Genomic DNA, 18,788 nt, shown 5'->3' with positions numbered 1-18,788 from the left:
GGTCCATCTCTGACACTTCCCTTCCCTTCTTTGACCTCTCTGTCTCAATCTCTGGTGATAGACTGTCCACCAATATCCATTACAAGCCTACCGACTCCCACAGCTACCTCGACTACAGCTCCTCACACCCCGCTTCCTGTAAGGACTCCATCCCATTCTCTCAGTTCCTTCGCCTCCGTCGCATCTGTTCTGATGATGCTACCTTCAAAACAGTTCCTCTGACGTGTCCTCCTTCTTCCTTAACCGAGGTTTTCCACCCACGATCGTTGACAGGGCCCTCAACCGTGTCCGGCCCATCTCCCGCGCTTCCGCCCTCACGCCTTCTCCTCCCTCCCAGAAACATGATAGGGTCCCCCTTGTCCTCACTTATCACCCCACCAGCCTCCGCATTCAAAGGCTCATCCTCCGCCATTTCCGCCAACTCCAGCATGATGCCACCACCAAACACATCTTCCCTTCATCCCCCCTGTCGGCATTCCGTAGGGATCGCTCCCTCCGGGACACCCTGGTCCACTTCTCCATCACACCCTACTCCTCAACCCCCAACTTTGGCACCTCCCCATGCCCACGCAAAAGATGTAACACCTGCCCCTTCACTTCCTCTATCCTCACTGCCCAGGGGCCCAAACACTCCTTTCAAGTGAAGCAGCATTTCACTTGCATTTCCCCCAACTTAGTCTACTGTATTCATTGCTCCCAATGCGGTCTCCTCTACATTGGAGAGACCAAACATAAACTGGGCGACCGCTTTGCAGAACACCTGCGGTCTGTCCGCAAGAATGACCCAAACCTCCCTGTCGCTTGCCATTTTAACACTCCACCCTGCTCTCTTGCCTGCATGTCTGTCCTTGGCCTGCTGCATTGTTCCAGTGAAGCTCAAAGCAAACTGGAGGAACAGCACCTCATCTTCCGACTAGGCACTTTACAGCCTTCTGTACTGAACATTGAATTCAACAACTTTAGGTCTTGAGCTCCCTCCTCCATACCCACCCCCTTTCTGTTTCTTCCCCCTTTTTTTTCCCAATAATTTATATAGATTTTTCTTTTCCCACCTATTTCCATTATTTTTTAATCTTTTATGCTCCCCCACCCCCACTAGAGCTATACCTCGAGTGCCGTACCATCCATTCTTAATTAGCACATTTGAATAGATAATATCACCAACTTCAACACCTCTGTGTTCTTTTGTTCTTTTGTCTGTGACATCTTTTGATGATGTGCTCCCATCCTAACCCCACCCCCCCTCCTCCACTTCTCCCCCCCACCCCCAACCTTAAACCAGCTTATATTTCCCTCTCCTTGTAAAGAAAGATCAGTTCTGTTGGAGGGTCATGAGGACTCGAAACGTCAACTCTTTTCTTCTCCACCGATGCTGTCAGACCTGCTGGGTTTTTCCAGGTAATTCTGTTTTTCTTTTGTTTACTTCATGGATGGGCATCTGAGACTTCTTGTTTGCAATTCTTACACCATGTGGAACTTCTGGACTCACCATGTGTCTGGGTGACTATGTACATGGGATTTCTGAGCTTCAGGGGCAGTTGGAGCCACCACGGAGCAGCCGGGTGGATGAGAGTTTCCTGGATCATACGTTCCAGGAAGTGGTCACCTCCAGGCACTGAGAGGTCAGCATAGTAGGTGGGTGGCCATCTGTAAGATGAGGAAGAGGCAGATAGTACTGGAGTTTTTCAGTGTGCATCACATGTGGGCAAGGGATTGTACAGGAGAGAACAGAAAAACTTAGAACTGTAGTTGCTTTAGGAGACCCCATAGTTAGGAAGGCAGACAGGCAATTCTGTAACTGTTATTGTGCATGCTCTGTTGCCTCCCTGGTGCCAGGGTAAAGGGCATCATGGAGAGGGTGCAGTAGGGGGATGGGAGTGAGCCAGAAGCTGTGTGGTACATGTTGCCACCAATGACATAGAGAGGGCAGGTATTGAGGGCAGGCCCTGAGGTCAAATTTTCCTGAGCTAGGGAGAAGTTTAAAAAGTAGGACCTCATGGGTAGCAATCTCTGGATTACTCCCAGTACCAGGCACCCTCCAGTGTAGAAACAGGAAGATAGGGAGGATCAATGCATGGCTTGAAGTATGATTCAGGAAGGAGGGCTTCAGATTCTTAGGGCTTTAGGACCAGTTCTGGGACAGAAGACACCTATTCATAGAGAATGGGTTGTATCTCAGCAGGACTGGGACCATTGCCCTCATTGGGAGATTCACTAGCGTGACTGGGGAGGATTTAAACAAAGTTGGTAGCGGGGGATGGGGGGGGGACGTCATTGGGCACCAGTAAATCGAAGTAGGAAAGACAAATAAATGTATAAAGTGAGATTATTGGATAGTACCAGAGAAGGAAGTAGTTCCATATTAGATAAAAGCAGACTAAGGAGGACTGTGAGGAATGCAAAGATAAGATTACATTGCATGTATGTTAACACACAAAGTGTGGTAATTTGAGGTCGGTGAGCTACAAGCACAAATAGCATATGATGAAGAAGAATCAATGGAAACCTGCCTCAAAAATGGTGAGGTCTGGGCCTTAATATACAAGAATATATTGTTCAGAAGGGCTTGCCTTAATCTTTCAATCTTCCATAGATATGGGAGGATTGGAGAGTGGCAAATCTAACACCCTTATTCAAGAAAGAGTGCAAGGACAGTCTTAACATCTACAGGCTTGTTAGTTTAATATCAGTGGTGGGTAAGGTTTTGGAATCCAAAAATCAGGGAAAAAATCAACAGCCACTTAGAGAGCTACCATGAATTTGTAAAAGGCCGATCATGCTTGACTAATCTAATTGAATTTTTTGATGAAGTAGCAAAGAGGATTGACGAAGGGAATGCAGTGGGTGTTGTCTATATAGATTTCAAAAAAGTACCTGACAAGGTACCACAGAAAAGGCTGATTAACAAAATTGAGGCTCATGGAATAGGAGAATCAATGCCAACATGGATTAAATATTGGCCGAAGGGCAGAAAACAGTCAGTCGAGTAGTTGGTTGATTTTCAGACTGGACTATGGTAGACATTGGTGTTCCCCAAGAGTCACTGCTTTTTTATAATATATAAATGACTTGGATATTGGAATACAGAGAAAAATTTCAAAAGTTGCCAGCGATATCAAATTTGGAGGAATGGCAAATGGTGAGGATGATATAATTGCCTGCAACAGGACATAGATAGGCTAGCAGAATGGTCAGACAGGTGGCAGATAGAATTTAATACAGGGAAGTGTGTGGTGAAGCATTTTGGCAGGAGGGATAGGGAGAGGCAATAAAGACTAAATGACACAATTCTAAAGAGTACGCAGAGACAGAGGGACCTGGGGATTCATCGATCTTTAAAGGTGGCAGGACAAATTGAGAAAGCACATGGGATCTTGGGCTTCATAGAAAATAGGAGTTAATGTAGGCTATTCATCCCTGCGAGCCTGCTCCATCATATAATTAGGTCATGGTTAATCGACTGCAATGCTATTTTCCACACTATTCCCATATCCCTTGATGTGGTTGACTCTTAAGTGCCCTCTGAAATGGCCTAGCAAGCCACTCCGTTCCAGGGCAATTATAGATGGGCAACAAATGCTCGCCTTGCCTGTGATGCCCACACCCGATGCAAGAATAAATAAAACCCACCCCCAACAAATTTGCAGCCTATGCTACAAGGTTCCTTCCAATGCAGTATGCCATCTATTTTGCTGTAAAACTCTTGCGAATATTTGATGGGGACCATTTAGGGGAACTTCACTCTGTACTTAGCCCATTCTGTACCTGCCCTGGGAGCGTTTGATGGGGACAGTGTAGAGGGAGCTTTACTCTGTATCTAACCCCGTGCTGTACCTGCCTTGGGAGTGTTTGATGGGGACAATGCAGAGGAAGCTTTACTCTGTATCTAACCCCATGCTGTACCTGCCCTGGGAGTGTTTGATGCAGACAGTGTAGAGGGAGCTTTACTTTGTATCTAAGCTAATGCAATACCTGCCCTGGGATATTTTGATGGGACAGTGTATAGGGAGTTTTACTCTGTATCTAACCCCGTGCTGTACCTGTCCTGGGAGTATTTTATGGAGACAGTGTAGAGGGAGCTTTACTCTCTGTTTAACCCCATGCTGTACCTGCCCTGGGAGTGTTTGATTGGACAGTGTAGAGAGAGCTTTATTCTGTATCTAACCCTGTGCTGTACCTGCCCATGGTGATGCTGACCGACTGAAATGAAAATTATCCATTATCCAGTATGAACATCCCTCCCGTTGAACACAGACCTCAACAGAAATTAATCATGGATTTGCCATTCAGGTAGATTTTCAGAGAACTTTAGTGGCTTCTAGTTCATTATGTTTGAGTTGTGGAGCATCCTAGGAAGCGTCTACACCCTCACTTTGTGCAGCAGTCTGCATCACTGATCGCTGTCCTAGTGAAGAACTGCGGATGAATTTGGGATTTCATCTCTCAAAAACTAAGGCAAACCAAATTGCAAAGGTCAGTGGCAGGCTGGAAGATTGGGAAACTTTTAAAGATCAACAAAGGGTTACTAAAAAAAAATAAAAAAAGCAAAAGTAAATTATGAAAGAAAACTAATGCAAAATGTAAAAACTGATAGCCAAAGCTTCTACAAGTATATAAAAGCAAAGAGAGTAACTAAAGTGAATGTTGATCCCTTGGAGAGTGAGACTGCGGAGTTAATAGTGGGGAATACAGAAATGGGAAAGATGCTTAATCAATATTTTGCCTCAGTTTTCACAGTGGAGGACACTTGTACCACCCCAATAGTAACAAGTAGTGCAAAGGCTATAGAGAAGGAGGAACTTAGAACAATCACCATCACTAGAGAAAAAAGACTGAGTAAACTATTGGGATGAAAGAGTGACAATTCCCCAGGACCTGATGGCCTACATCCCAGGATCTTAAAGGTGGTGGCAGTCGAGATGGTGGATGCATTGGCTATAATATTCCAAAATTCCCTGAACCCTGGAATGGTTCCAGTGGATTGGAAAAATGCTAATATAACACCCTTATTCTAAAAGGTGGGGAGGCAGAAGGTAGGAAACTATAGACCGGTTAGTTTAACGTCTGTTATTGGGAAATTGTTGGAATCCATTATTAAGGAAGTAGTAATGGGGCATTTGGAAAGTCAAAATGCAATCCATCAGAGTCAGCATGCTTTATGAAGAGTAAATTGTGTTTGACTAATTTGCTAGAGTTCTTTGAAGATGTGACAAACAAAGTGGATAATGGGGATCCTGTAGATGTAGCATATTTGGACTTCCAGAAGGCCTTTGATAAGGTGCTGCACAAAAGATTAGTACATAAGAAAAAATCACTCGGAGTCAGGGGTAATATATTAGCTTAGGTAGAGGACTGGCTAACCAACAGAAAACAGAGAGTCAGGATAAATGGGCTTTTTTTCTGGATGGCAAGCTGTAACTAGTGGGGTGCCACAGGGCTTGGTCCTTGGGCCCCAACTATTTACAATCTATGTTAATTACTTTGTTAATTCAGGGCAAGAAGGTACTATTGCTAAATATGCAGATGACACCAAAATAGGTGGGAAATTAAGTTGCAGTGAAGAAATAAGTTTACAAATGGATATGGACAGGTTAGGTGAATCGGCCAAAATTTGGCAGATGGAGTTTAACATGGCTAAGTGTGAGATTATCTATTTTGGTCGGAAGAATAAAAAGGCGACTTATTATTTAAATAGAGAGAAACTTCAGAATGCTTCACTGCAGAGGGATCTGGGTGCCCTCATTCATGAATCGCTGAAAGCTAGTATGCAGGTACAACAGGAATAAGGAAGGCAAATGGAATTTTGACATTTATTGCTAAAGGAATAGTGTACAAATAGGGAAGTGTTGCTGCAACAGTACAAGGCATTGGTGAGGCCGCACCTGGAGTACTGTGCACAGTTTTGGCCCCCTTACTTGAGGAAGGATGTAGTTGCATTGGAGGTGGTTCAGAGGAGGTTCACTAGATTGATTCCAGAGACGCGAGCCTTGTCTTATGAGGAGAGATTGAGCAGTTTAGGCCTATACTGGCTAGAGTATAGAAGGATGAGAGGAGATTTAATTGAGATATACAAGATGCTAATGAGGATAGACAAAGTAGACGTGGAGTGGATGTTTCTCCTCGTGGGGCATTCTAGAATGAGAGGCCATAGTTTTAGGGCAAGGGGTGGTAGATTTAAATGAGGGATGAGGAGGAATTACTTTTCTCAAAGAGTCGTGTGAATCTGTGGAATTTACTACCTCAGAGTGTAGTGGATGCCGGGACACTGAATAAATTTAAGAAGGAGATGGACAGATTTTTCATTAGTAATGGTTGAAAGGTTATGGGGAGGGCGGGAAATTGGAATTGAGGCCGAAATGAGATCAGCCATGATCGTATTGAATGGCGGGGCAGGCTCGAGGGGCTGAATTGCCTACTCCTGCTCCTAGTTCTTATGTTATCTCTCTGTAGGTTGGAAGCCTCTGGTGTAAAACTGGAATCGGTAACTGAGTCATCCTTATTATAGCCATTTTTCGGGACTGGTGGCATTACTCATTGTCCCAGCTGGTCTCCACAAGGCTTTCCCACTGTCATTGTGATACTTGTTGAAGGTTTGTCCTGACCATCAAGCTAGATCTGGCTTGTAATGACCCTCCTTATAGGTAATGTAGGGACAGACTTGCACACAGATGTACGACTGAAATCAGTGAAGCATTTTGGAGAATTGCGCCTATTCTCTACCATTCTCTGACAGCATTTGTCACTTTACTTTCATGATAGATAGCACAGGCTCATTCTGTGACTAATACCCTACATTCTTAGAATGTGCTGAATATAGGAATTGTAATGAGGAATCTGTAGACCAGGAACATGGTTCACCGTCCCTTCTAAGATCAGCTGGGAGCATTGAGGCTGATTGAAATATTCCCACACCATGCTAATTGAAATTGGCACAGAGCAGGGCTTCAACCTGGGAAATCTCCCTCATCTTTGTAAAGAAAGAACAAACTTACGTTTCTATAGCACCTTTCACAACTTCACGGCATCCCAAAATGTTTCACAGACAATGAAGTTCTTTTGAAGTGCAACCATTATTGTATTATGGAACTGTGGTAGCCAAATTGCGCACTGCAAACAGCAATAAGATAACAACCTAATAATCTATTTTTAGTGATGTTGGTTGATGGATAAATATTAGCTAGGACACCAGGAAGAGCCTCCTTTCTCTTTTTCAAAATAGTGCTATGGAACTTTTTCCGTCCACCTGAGAAGACAGATGGGACCTTTGTTTAATGTTTCATCCGAAATACAGCATTTTTGAAAATACAGCACGACCTTAGTATTGTACTGGAGTGTCAGCCTAGTCTTGGTGCTTTATTAATTGGACCATTGAAGATTTTTGTAGGTCTCATCACTCCATTACCTCACTCTAGGTTTTGAAAGTAGCAATCCTGGCCGAGAGGTATGCTGTGGACTACACTTGGTATGTCGACACCATCTTGAACTTGATCCGAATTGCTGGTGACTATGTTAGTGAGGAGGTATGGTATCGAGTCATTCAGATTGTCATCAACCGCGATGATGTGCAGGGTTATGCTGCCAAGACCGTGTTTGAGGCAAGTCATTATCCAACCCGATGTTGTTCCCTCTTGATGGTGATGTATGACAGTGCATATTTCAGTCATGTATGTCAGTCACATAACTTTTCATAGATCTCCAGATTTTCAGAATATAGGTAATGATTTTTTGATGCTGTCTGAACCTGACGTTGGACTATTCTGACCATCATTCATTGTACTGTGGTATATATCTTCACGAATTTTATGAAATTTTGCCACTATTTTTCCCTTCGTTCCTGAAGACACTGACTCCCACAGTACCTCACTCTAGGACTTCCTTCATTTGAGCCCAAAATATGATTGTCGGAAGGACGTTTGCTTTGTAGGTGACATCACAGTTGAGCCCCATTCTGTCCTCACACTTAAAACACACAGGCAGACACACACGTGCATGTACACAGACACACGTACGCACACGAACACACGCAGTCATGTGTGTGCATGAATACACACATAATTACACACACACAGACACACTTGCTGAACAGTGCCCCAGAGCAGTGTCCCTGGCTCATTGATCCTAGCTGGGATGCAGAGAGAGTAATTGAAACACCGAAGCCTTCATCCAGGTGGGATCAGTTAATTGACTGGTCAGAATCTGGTATGTATGCATCAATACTGCACCATGGTCTTTGTCCGCTAGGCAATAGCAGGAGCTGTGCTGTTGAGACTCACCGATCACTGTATAATGTTGCCACTTGATCGTTTGTGTTTGAAGGTGATGGGTGCGTGGTAATCATGGGGGTCTGGTAATCATACTTAAGCTACTACTGTATATCTTCAGGTTTTTCTTGGATATATATGTTAAAAACAAAACCTAGAACATGATCACACATTCCGTATGAACATCTTCCTATGGGAAATCCCAGAATAAAAATGTCAACTTTTTAGTAATGCTTGACTGTGATTCCACTCTGGCTCTGAGAGGAGTTTCAATTTTAGCGATTGCCTGTAACATCACAATCCAAGTCTTAATATCGTCATTTCCCCACAAATCATTCACAATGTTTTCTGGGAACATTTAATCTGACTATTTCATTTCACAATAACTGAAATTTCTAATGCCCAAAATAAAGTTTTAAACAAAATCATTCAAAAAATTACAATTTCACAATAATGTGATTAAATTTTGCGTTCAGTTGTCCTTTAATGCATCCAGCCACAACTGTATATAAAGCATCTTTATTATGGGAAAATATCAAGTCGCTTTAAAAAGGTGTATGGAAAACAGATGCTGAGCCAGATAAAGTGTATTTTTAATCTACTTTTTTAAATGACGTGTCTGATAGGAGTGTACTGATTACAGGTCTCTTCTTGCTTTTGTGTTCTATAAATGTCAGAAAGTACATTAAGCTGAGTCCTTTTCCTAATCTTAATGTCAGTTCATATATAAAAAAAAGTTGAGTATGAAAGCAAACAATAAGCATCTAATTATCTCACTAAAAAGCAAGCTTACCAGTATTTTGTAAATGGTTAGTCATTTTTTTTAAGAAAACATCTGTAAGGTAAAGACGTATTTTAATGTACGTTTTGTAAAATGAACTGAAGTTTGAAATCTATTACAAGCCCTCGACTATAAGCCTGTTTTCATTAGTAAGGAGGGAATTCCAGGGTGATTTTATTTGATAGAGGTGTTTAAAATTATGAAGGTATGAATAGAGTAGATAGAAATGGGCTGTTTCCAATGACTGGAAACCAAATTCATCACCCCATCATCCCTCCCTCATCCATGCCTTTGTTACCAATGGCCTTGACTATCCAAATGCTTTCTAGACCAGTCTCTCATCTTCCACATTCTGTAAACTTGAAATCATCTAAAACTCAGTTGACCGTATCCTAACTTGGACCAAGTCCCATTCATCTATCATCCCTTTGCTTGCAGACCTACATTAGCTTCCAGTTCACCACACCTTGATTTAAAAATTCTCATTCTTGAGCTCAAATCCCTCCATTCACTTCCTATCTGTAACCTCCTCCAATCTGAGAACCCTCTGAGAAATCTGCATTCCTCCATGCTGGCGTTTTGTGAATCTCTTACTTCCTTCATTCAACCATGGTGGTGTGTCTTCAGCTCTCTAGGCACTAAGCTCTGGAATTCCCTCTTTTAAGACATTCATTTGACCAAGTTTTTGATCATTTGTCTTAATATTTCCTCTTGTGACCCTGTGTCAATATTTCTTGGATTATTATTATGAAGTTCTTTGGGACATTGTACTCTGGTAATGCTGCTTGATTTAACAATAGTTTAGATGTGTAGTTGGAGGTAAAGAATAAAACAAGGAGAGTGGAAACATGGGCTTAGGATGATTTCTCGTGTAGAATAAAGACTGAAACAGACTAGTGGGGCTGATGACCAGTTTGTATTGTAATTTTTATGTAATTAAATGTTTAATGTAATTAAATATTGATTCTGGAGATTAATGTGTGTTATTTTTTGACAGGCTCTTCAAGCCCCTGCTTGCCATGAGAACCTTGTGAAAGTGGGTGGATATATCCTGGGAGAGTTTGGAAACCTTGTTGCTGGTGATCCAAGATCCAGGTTAGTTGAATTTGCTGCACTTGCTCTCCTTTGGAAAGGTACTTGCTGTGGCATCTCATCTTTGCTTTGAGGTGGACTGTTGTACAGTGACTACATCTGCCAATCAGCAGCTAGTTAGCTGGGCCTGAAATGGTGCATTGAGCTCTTCCTTCCTCAAAATTCTTGCACAAAGGGCGTGATTTGCTGCTCTAGCTAAGTGCTGTATGTATGTTTTAGTTTTTGCAGCAGCCACAGCTCCATTGTGGGCTTTATCTAGTCATTAGATGTAGCAGCACTTGCTGCTTGGCAGGTGTACAGTTGCACTGGTAGGATTCAGTGTTCAAGCACAGCGGAACGTAGAGTGACTAAAACTTTATTCTGTGTGCTGGTACTGTACTTTCAGATGGTCCTAATCTACTAAGTACAATGAATATTAACACTTGAGTAATTATGAAATAATTATGCAATAATAATTTTGCTCCCTTGTGCCCTTGGAGTTTAAAACAAAATTATATTTCCATCCTAGCAATGTTTTTACATTTTTCTTGTGGTACTGTTTCACAATTAATGGACACCATTCCCAGGTGACTATTCTAGTGAATGTTACAGGCTGTTTCACTTAGCAGCATCTCTGCCAGATTAGATTTTTGTCCTCCTTTGGCAAGGGCACATTCCAGGAGGGATTTCTGGACAGGGATCAGGTATAGAATCCCTGCAGAATTCCCCTGCCTAGCCTTCTGAGGCCAATTATAGGCCCCAGATTGCAGGCCCAGCTCAGGTCAGCTAACGTGGCCCAATTTGGGAGTTGAACCTGGCGATTTTCTGGCCCACATGGCTGTGTGGCTCACTACCTTTACCAACTCCTGTGGTCAGTTCTTCGTGATAATAATGCATTTGAAATTCTGTGATAGGTGATTACCTATAGCTACCAGGCTATATTAAACTGTTAAGAATGCAGTACTACTTTCATTACATTAAGAGGGTGTTCCATAATCTGGCTTTCTTTTATTTCAAACTTGGTTGGCAACACTTAGCCCATATTCACTCCCACTCCACAAACTTGAAAAAATAATTTAAGCTGACAATTCAGGGTGATACTGATGGAATGCTGCACTGTTGGAGCTGCCGTCATTCAGAAAAGATGTGACAATTCATCTGCCCTCTGAAGTGAATGGAAAAGATCCCACAGCACTGGCCAATATTTATCTGCCCGGTAACAACTAAAACAGATTATCAGGTCTTTAATTTCATTGTTGTTTGTGGGAACTTACTTCTATTTGGCTGCTTTGTTTCCTGTATGGGTGTTCTGTTGTTGTGAAGGTTTCTGTTGTTGTGAAGGTTTTTTTTTGCTTTCAGCCCTTTAGTACAATTCAATCTGCTGCATTCCAAGTTCCACCTGTGCAGCGTGCCCACGAGAGCCCTCCTCCTTTCCATATATATCAAGTTGATGAACCTGTTTCCTGAGATTAAGTCTACCATTCAAGTCGTGCTTCATAGTGACAGTCAATTGAGGAATTCAGATGTAGAGCTGCAGCAGAGGGCAGTGGAATACCTGGGGCTCAGTTCTATAGTGAGCACTGACATCCTGGTAAGTACAGGAGCTTCAGAGATATCTGCACTTTGGTGTATACATGTCTGCGCGACTCTGACCTTCTCTTGCCCCTGTTGTATCCGCGAGACTTACCAATTCAGGTTTTTAATTTACTGCATCTTCTTTTTGTGAAGAGCTATTATCCACATTTCTAGTTTTCTAGTTCACTCCTTGTCTACTCGTGTGCACATATTGACGTGTTGGCTGTCCCTCTGCCTGCCTTCTCTCTGTTGTGCTTTGCTGACCCAGCATCCTCTCCCTGTTCCCCCTCTCCCTTTCACTAATCTGTGCCATTCCTTCAACTTCTTCCACTGGACCCTGCTTGGCTCCCTATGCTCCACCCTGCCTCCCTTCTCGACCCCTAATACATTTCCTGAATAGATTCAAGATAGTTGGAGCAATATGTTCTAGTTCCAGCACCAGGGCAGGCTATGCTAGATTTAGTAATGAACCAGACTGAGATAACCTGCTTAGAGCATTTATCTAACAGTGATCTTGACATGATTAAATTCAATGTGATGGTGCAAAGATCATGAAAAACGAAGTAAAACCAGCAAAAAATAAGATGAAAAACAGTAAAACCAAAGGCCCAGATGAAATAGCCGATCAAGCAAATTAAAAGTTTAGATAACTTTGGAATAGACAAACAGACTCTCATCTTTAATGAAGTTTATGACTAAAGTAAATGAATATTTATTGTGCTCCCTAAGAAGCCCAGAGCAATTGAATGTGAATTCCATCGTACCGTCAGCCTGAGTCACATTACTAAGATCCTTCTTCAAGTATTGGTGAATAGGGTCAGGAGCAAGATAAAACCAGAAATCTTAGCTCTTCAATGTGATTTTGTAGAAGATAGAGGAACAAGAAATACTATCTTTATGGTATACATGCTATCAGAAAGAGCCATTGAGATGAAAAAAGATGTAACCATGTGTTTTAATGATTGTAGTAAGATGAAACATGAAGAACTGATGAGCATGTTCAAGTCTCTTGACCTTGGTCACAAAGATGTTATGGCCAAAAAAGATGAAAAAAGATGTATGCATGTGTTTTATTGATTGATCATCGTAAGACACTTGATCAGATGAAACATGAAGAACTAGTGAGCATCTTCAGGTCTCTTGACCCTGATAGCTAAGATCTTAGAGTGGTAAATCTTTATTCGGAACAAGCTGTAGCTGTAAAAGTTGAGGATGATCTAAGCGATTTTGAGAAGATTGAAAGAGGGATCAGACGGGTGTGTTTTCTCCTCAGATTTATTAATTTGTATCGTGAAAATATTCTTAGATTAAAGAACTTCCTGGATTATTAGTTGGAAGTTGCAACTTTAATAATATGTTGATGATACTGCTGTTATTGTGGACTCTGAAGAAAAACTGCAAAAGATTTTGGAGAGAGTAGTGGGTGAAAATGAGACGTAAGGGCTGAGCGTAAATTGTAAGAAAACAATGTCCAGTGGTTAACATAACATAAGAAATAGGAGCAGGAGTAGGCCATTCGGCCCCTCAAGCCTGCCCCGCCATTCAATGCGATCATGGCTGATCTCCCTCAGGCCTCAACTGCTCTTTTGTGCCAGCTCCTTATAACCCTCAACTCCTCAATATTTCAAAAATTGATCCACCTCCTCTTTAAATACTCTGGGGTAGAGAATTCCAGACATTCACTACCCCCTGAGAGAAAAAATTTCTTTGCACCTCAGTTTTAAATGAGTGTCCCCTTATTCTGTAACATGTCCCCTAGTTCAAGGTACCTCCACTAGTGAAAACATCTTCTCAACATCAAGCTTGTCAAGCCCCCTCAGAATCTTGTACGTTTCAATAAGATCACCCCTCATCCTTCTAAACTCTAATGAATAAAGGCCTAACCTGTTTAGCCATTCTTGATAAGTCAACCCCTTCATCCTAGGAATCAGCTTGGTGAACCTCTTTTGGACTGCCTTCAGTGCCAGTATATCCTTTCTTAAATACGGGAACCACAACTGTACACAATACTCCAGGTGCTGCCTCACCAACACCCTTTACAGTTGTAACAAGACTTTCCTATTTTTAAACAATGACCTCCTAGTAATACAGGCCAAAATTCCATTTGCCTTCTTAATTACTTGTTGCACTTGCATGCTAACTTCTTGTGTTTCATGCACAGGAACACCCAGATCTCTCTATGCTGCACATTTTTGGAGTCTCTCTCCATTTAAATAATAGTCTGCCTTTTGATTCTTCCTACCAAAGTGCATGACCTCACACTTCCCTACATTAAACTCCATCTGCTAAGTTTTTGCCCGCTCAACCTGTCTATATCCCCATGCAGATTCTTTATGTCCTTATCACAACATGCCCTCCGACCTATTTTTGTATCATCAGCAAGTTTGGATACATAAACTCTGCCCCCTCCTCCAAGTCATTAATATAGATAGGAAATAATTGAGGCCCTAGGACTGATCCTTGTGGCACTCCACTAGTTAAGTCTTTCCAACCTGTAAAAGACCCATTAATCCCGACTCTGTCTTCTGTGTGTTAACCAATCCTCAATCCATGCTAATACATTACCCCCAATACCGTGCGCTCCTATCTTGTGCAATAACCAATTTTATGTGGCACATTATCGAATGCCTTCTAGAAATCCAAATACACTACATCTTCTGGTTCCTCTTTATCAACTCTGCTTGTTATATCTTCAAAGAGCTCTAGCAGATTTGTCAAACATGATTTCCCTTTCACAAAACCATGTTGACTCTGTTTGATTGTATTAAGCTTTTCCAAATAATCTGCTATTTCTTCCTTAATGATGGATTCTAGCATTTTCCCAATGACAGATGTTAGACTGACTGGCCTATAGTTTCCTGCTTTTTGTCTCCCTCCCTTCTTGAACAGGGGCGTCACAGTAGCAGTTTTCCAATCTGCTGGGACCCTCCCAGAATCCAGTGAGTTCTGGAATATTTCGGTCACTTCCTTTAAAACCCTTGGATGCAGGCCATCAGGACCTGGCAACTTGTCTGCCTTTAGTCCCGTGAGTTTGTCAAATACTTTGCCCCTCGTTGCAGAGTGTTACAAGATCTTTCCTGTCATTAGCTCTTTGATTATCTGATATCTTTGGGACGTTTATAGTGTCCTCCATTGTGAAGACCAATGCAAAATATTGGTTTAAATTATCTGCCACTTCCCTGTTCCCCGTTATCAATTTTCCAGTCGCATCCTCCAAGGGTTCCATGCTTTCTTTGGCCACTTTCTTTTTATATACCCGTAGAAGCTCTTGCAGTTTGTTTTTATATTTCTTGCCAATTTACTTTCATAATCAAATTTCTCCCTCTTATTAGCTTTTTAGTCATCCGTTGCTGGTTCCTAAAAAAATTCCCAATCCTCTGGCCTACCACTAGTTTTCGCCGTTTTGTATGCCTTAGTGTTTGTTCAGATACTCTGTTTAACACCTGTGTTAACCACAAGGTGGTTCAACCCTCTCATCGCATTGTTTTTGACCGGGATAAATTTTTGCTGAGCATAATGAAATACCCGCTTATATGTTTGCCACTGCTCATCCACTGACCTTCCTCTTACTCTATTTTCTCAGCCCTCTTTTGACAACTCTTTCTACATACCTCTGTAATTGTAATTATTTAAATTGAGGGCACTGGCTTGAGACCCAAGTTGCTCGCCCTCAAACTGAATTTGAAATTCTACCATGTTGTGATCACTACCCCCTAGAGGATCCTTAATTGCGATATCTCTTATTAATCCCCCCTCATTACACATTACTAGATCTAAAATAGTCTGTTCCAGGGTAGGTTCTGCATCGTATTGCTCTAATCCCTGATGCACTCTACAAATTTGTCTTCCATGTTAACTGTGCCAATCTGATTTGTCCAGTCAGTATGCAGATTAAAATCAACCAGGACAATTGTAGCGCCTTTCTCACCCACCTCCTTTATTTCCCAATTTATACTTTGTCGAACTGTGAGGCAACTCTTCGGGGGCCTATAGACGAGCCCCACCCGTGACTTCTTCCCCTTGCTATTCCTTATTTCCACCCAACTAGTTCCACATCACGATCTATTGCACCTATATCACTACTCACCGCTGCCCTGATACCTTCCTTTATTAACAAAGCTACCCCATCTCCTTTTCCTTTTTGCCTATTTTTGTGAAATGTCGAATACCCTTGAATATTGAGTTTCTGGTCTTGGTCACCCTGCAACTTAGTCTCTATAGTAGCAATCAAGCCATATTCATTTATTTCTATTGGTGCCGTCAACTCATCTATCTTGTTACAAATGTTGCGTGCATTTGGATAAAGAGCCTTACGCTTCGACTTTTGACCATTGTTACTCATTCTGATTCTAATTTCTGCTGCACTCTTCTGCTTATATTTCCTGCCCCTTCCTGTCACACTTTGATTATCATTCGCCTCTTCACTACCCTGCACCTCTGCTCTCTTGTTTCTTTTTGATTTTTTAAACTTCCCTTCAACAGAACCCTCCACCCCCCTCCCCCAATTAGTTTGAAGTTCTATCTACAACCCTAGCTATACGATTCGCCAGAACACTGGTCTCAGCACGGTTTAAATGAAGCCCGTCCCAATGGAACAGATCTCTCCTTCCCCAGTACTGGTGTCAGTGCTCCATGAATCGGAATGCATTTTTCACACACCAATCTTTGAACCACGCATTTACCTCTCTAATCTTATTTACCCTATGCCAATTTGCACATGGTTCAGGTAGTAATCTGGAGGTTATTACTTTTTGGTTCTGCTTTTTAATTTCGCCCCGAGCTGTTCGTAGCCCCTCAGCAGAACGTCTTTCCTAGCCCTGCCTATGTCATTGGTACCTAAGTGAACCACGACAGCTGGACCCTTCCTCTCCCACTCCCAAGTTCCGTTCTAGCCCAGAAGAGATGTCCTTAACCTTGGCCACTAGGCATCACAGTCTTTGGGACTCTCTCTTTGCTGCAGAGAACTGTATCTATTCCTCTAACTATGCTATCCCCCATTACTAGTACATTTCCCTTTTCTCCCCCAACTTGAATGGCACATTGTACCACAGTGCTGTGGTCAGTTCGCTCATTCTCCCTGCAGACTGTGCCCTCGTCAATACCGGGCAAAAGGACCTTGTACCTGTTGGGCAGGGACGCTAGCTGAGGCTCCTCCAAAGCAAATTCTGGATCCTCATACCTGCCTCACTTGCAGTCACACCCTCGTGTCCCTGACCACGGTCCAAATTTGAAGTAATTAATCTAAGTGGTGTGATTGTCTCCTGAAACACAGTGTCCAGGTAACTCTCCCCCTTCCTGATTTGTCACAGTGCCTGCAGCTGGGATCCCAGCTCATAAACCAAGTCAAAGTTCCTCGATCAGACAGCACTTGCTGCAGATGTGGTCACTGTGCATCGCACCAGCTCGAAGTCCCTCAGCAGAAGAATGTCTTTCCTAATTCTATGATTCTGTGATAATCCTCCATCCCCTCTCACATGCTATGGGTGCAACACATTGCCTGCCCAGCCATTTCTATTCTATTTAATTAATTAATTTGGATGTTAATTTTTTTAAAAGTGTATTTCTTAACTGTACTCTTCGGTTGTTATAAAGTCTCCTGATTTAAACTACTTGGCCAAGCAAAAGAGACACGGGGAAGAATTTTCTGTTTGACGTGTCGGGGGCAGGCCCCACACGTCAGCATGTAAAATGATGCGCGGTGACACTGGACGAGCGTCCCAATATCACCGTGCATCATCGCGATATTTCGATGGACGGGCATGCGATGAAGTTCGATGCATGCCCGCCATTAATTAATGGGCTAGTTAAGGCCCTTAATTCGTCAATCGACTGCGATTTTCAGGTGCCCAAGTGATCTTCGGGTTGCAATGGGCAGGCAGGTAAGAGACTTTTCTATGAACCTCAGCCATGGGCGGGATAAGAGGGCCTAGTGGACTCGTCACTTTGCTTTGTGGGATATTTATTGGAGAAAGTATTTTAAACTTGCCTGTGTGGACTGCAGCATCTAAGACAGCTGCTGACTCTGCTCTCCTGTTGGCCTTGATGACCTCGGCGGTGGTCCTCTGGCCCATGGAACCTGTGCTGGGCTTGCCTGGGAGGGATCCGCCAGTTCCACAGCTGGTATCTCCTCAGTCGTCGCAGCCTCACCTGATGAAGCGGTCACTGGGAGAGGGGCGGAGGAGTTGCCGCCCTCACCCGGAGCGCTGTGTGAGGAGCCTACAGATACGGCAGGCAGCTACTGCACCAACGTGAGGTAGCCTCACATCCCTGCTCACCGTCGATGGATGGGCAATGAGCTGGGAAGCTTGAAGCCCACATCGTCTCTCACATAGGCACTGACCAGCTGTGGCCACTGGCGTTGTGAGGGCTTGCAGGTCCGAGCATAACCCCTGGAAGACCTGATTGTTCTCCTGGAGGCCCCTCTCCACAAGAGTTGCCACTCTCTCCATGGAGGAAGCATGATGCTCTGCCACGAGGCTTATTGCATCAGTGATGCTCCGCGTGGACTTCTCCGCCATGGACACCAAGTGGAGCACAGCGTCATGTATCACTCTCAGATGCTCCCGCATACCTGGCCGCTTTTCCTGCAGCTGCTGCGTTGCGGATGACTCCAGAGGTACATCATCAGGCACCCACTGAACTTCTGCCTGGTCCCCTGCGGTCCTCTGACTGCTGGCGCCATCGGCACTCTGCCATCTCCTCCAGTGATTGTGAAGTGCCCTCTTCACTGTGCCCCGGGACACTAACCAATGTTCCAGTGCCCACTGAGGTGCTAGTATCTGCGCTGGTGCCTGCCTCGCAGAAATGGTGTGACGCAGGTGACACTTGAGGGCCCTTAGATGTGAGAGGGGGCATTTGCAGTTCCACCTGGAGGCCATGCTCTGATGATTCTGAAATGAACAACAAGGACAGTGGATCAGTTAGTGTGCACACAGTGACACACTTCATCCCTTTTCCCCTGGCTCATTATGCGCACAACCTTCCAGAACCTATGGAGACGAACATTGGTGGGGTGGCAAATAGTGAGGAGGAAAGCCTTACATTACAGGCGGATATAGACAGGCAAGTCAGATGGGCTGGTGAATGCCAAATGGAATGTT

The 18,788-nt window shown here is 43.3% G+C and overlaps 1 protein-coding gene across 2 annotated transcripts in view; it reads left to right on the top strand.

The window, feature by feature from the left end:
• LOC121283185 (AP-2 complex subunit alpha-2-like) overlaps positions 1 to 18,788 on the top strand; it is a 133,986-nt gene that overhangs the window by 37,185 nt on the left and 78,013 nt on the right. For both annotated transcript variants that reach the window (XM_041197413.1, XM_041197414.1), the window contains exons 11-13: positions 7,413 to 7,595; positions 10,040 to 10,137; positions 11,473 to 11,704. In XM_041197413.1, the coding sequence (XP_041053347.1) occupies positions 7,413 to 7,595; positions 10,040 to 10,137; positions 11,473 to 11,704 (513 nt within the window). The remainder of the gene's footprint in view (positions 1 to 7,412; positions 7,596 to 10,039; positions 10,138 to 11,472; positions 11,705 to 18,788) is intronic.

Source organism: Carcharodon carcharias, chromosome 10, assembly GCF_017639515.1.
Source record: "Carcharodon carcharias isolate sCarCar2 chromosome 10, sCarCar2.pri, whole genome shotgun sequence".
Lineage (NCBI taxonomy): Eukaryota > Metazoa > Chordata > Chondrichthyes > Lamniformes > Lamnidae > Carcharodon > Carcharodon carcharias.
Note: the sequence above shows the minus strand (reverse complement) of the source record. Positions and strands in the feature narration are given on the sequence as shown.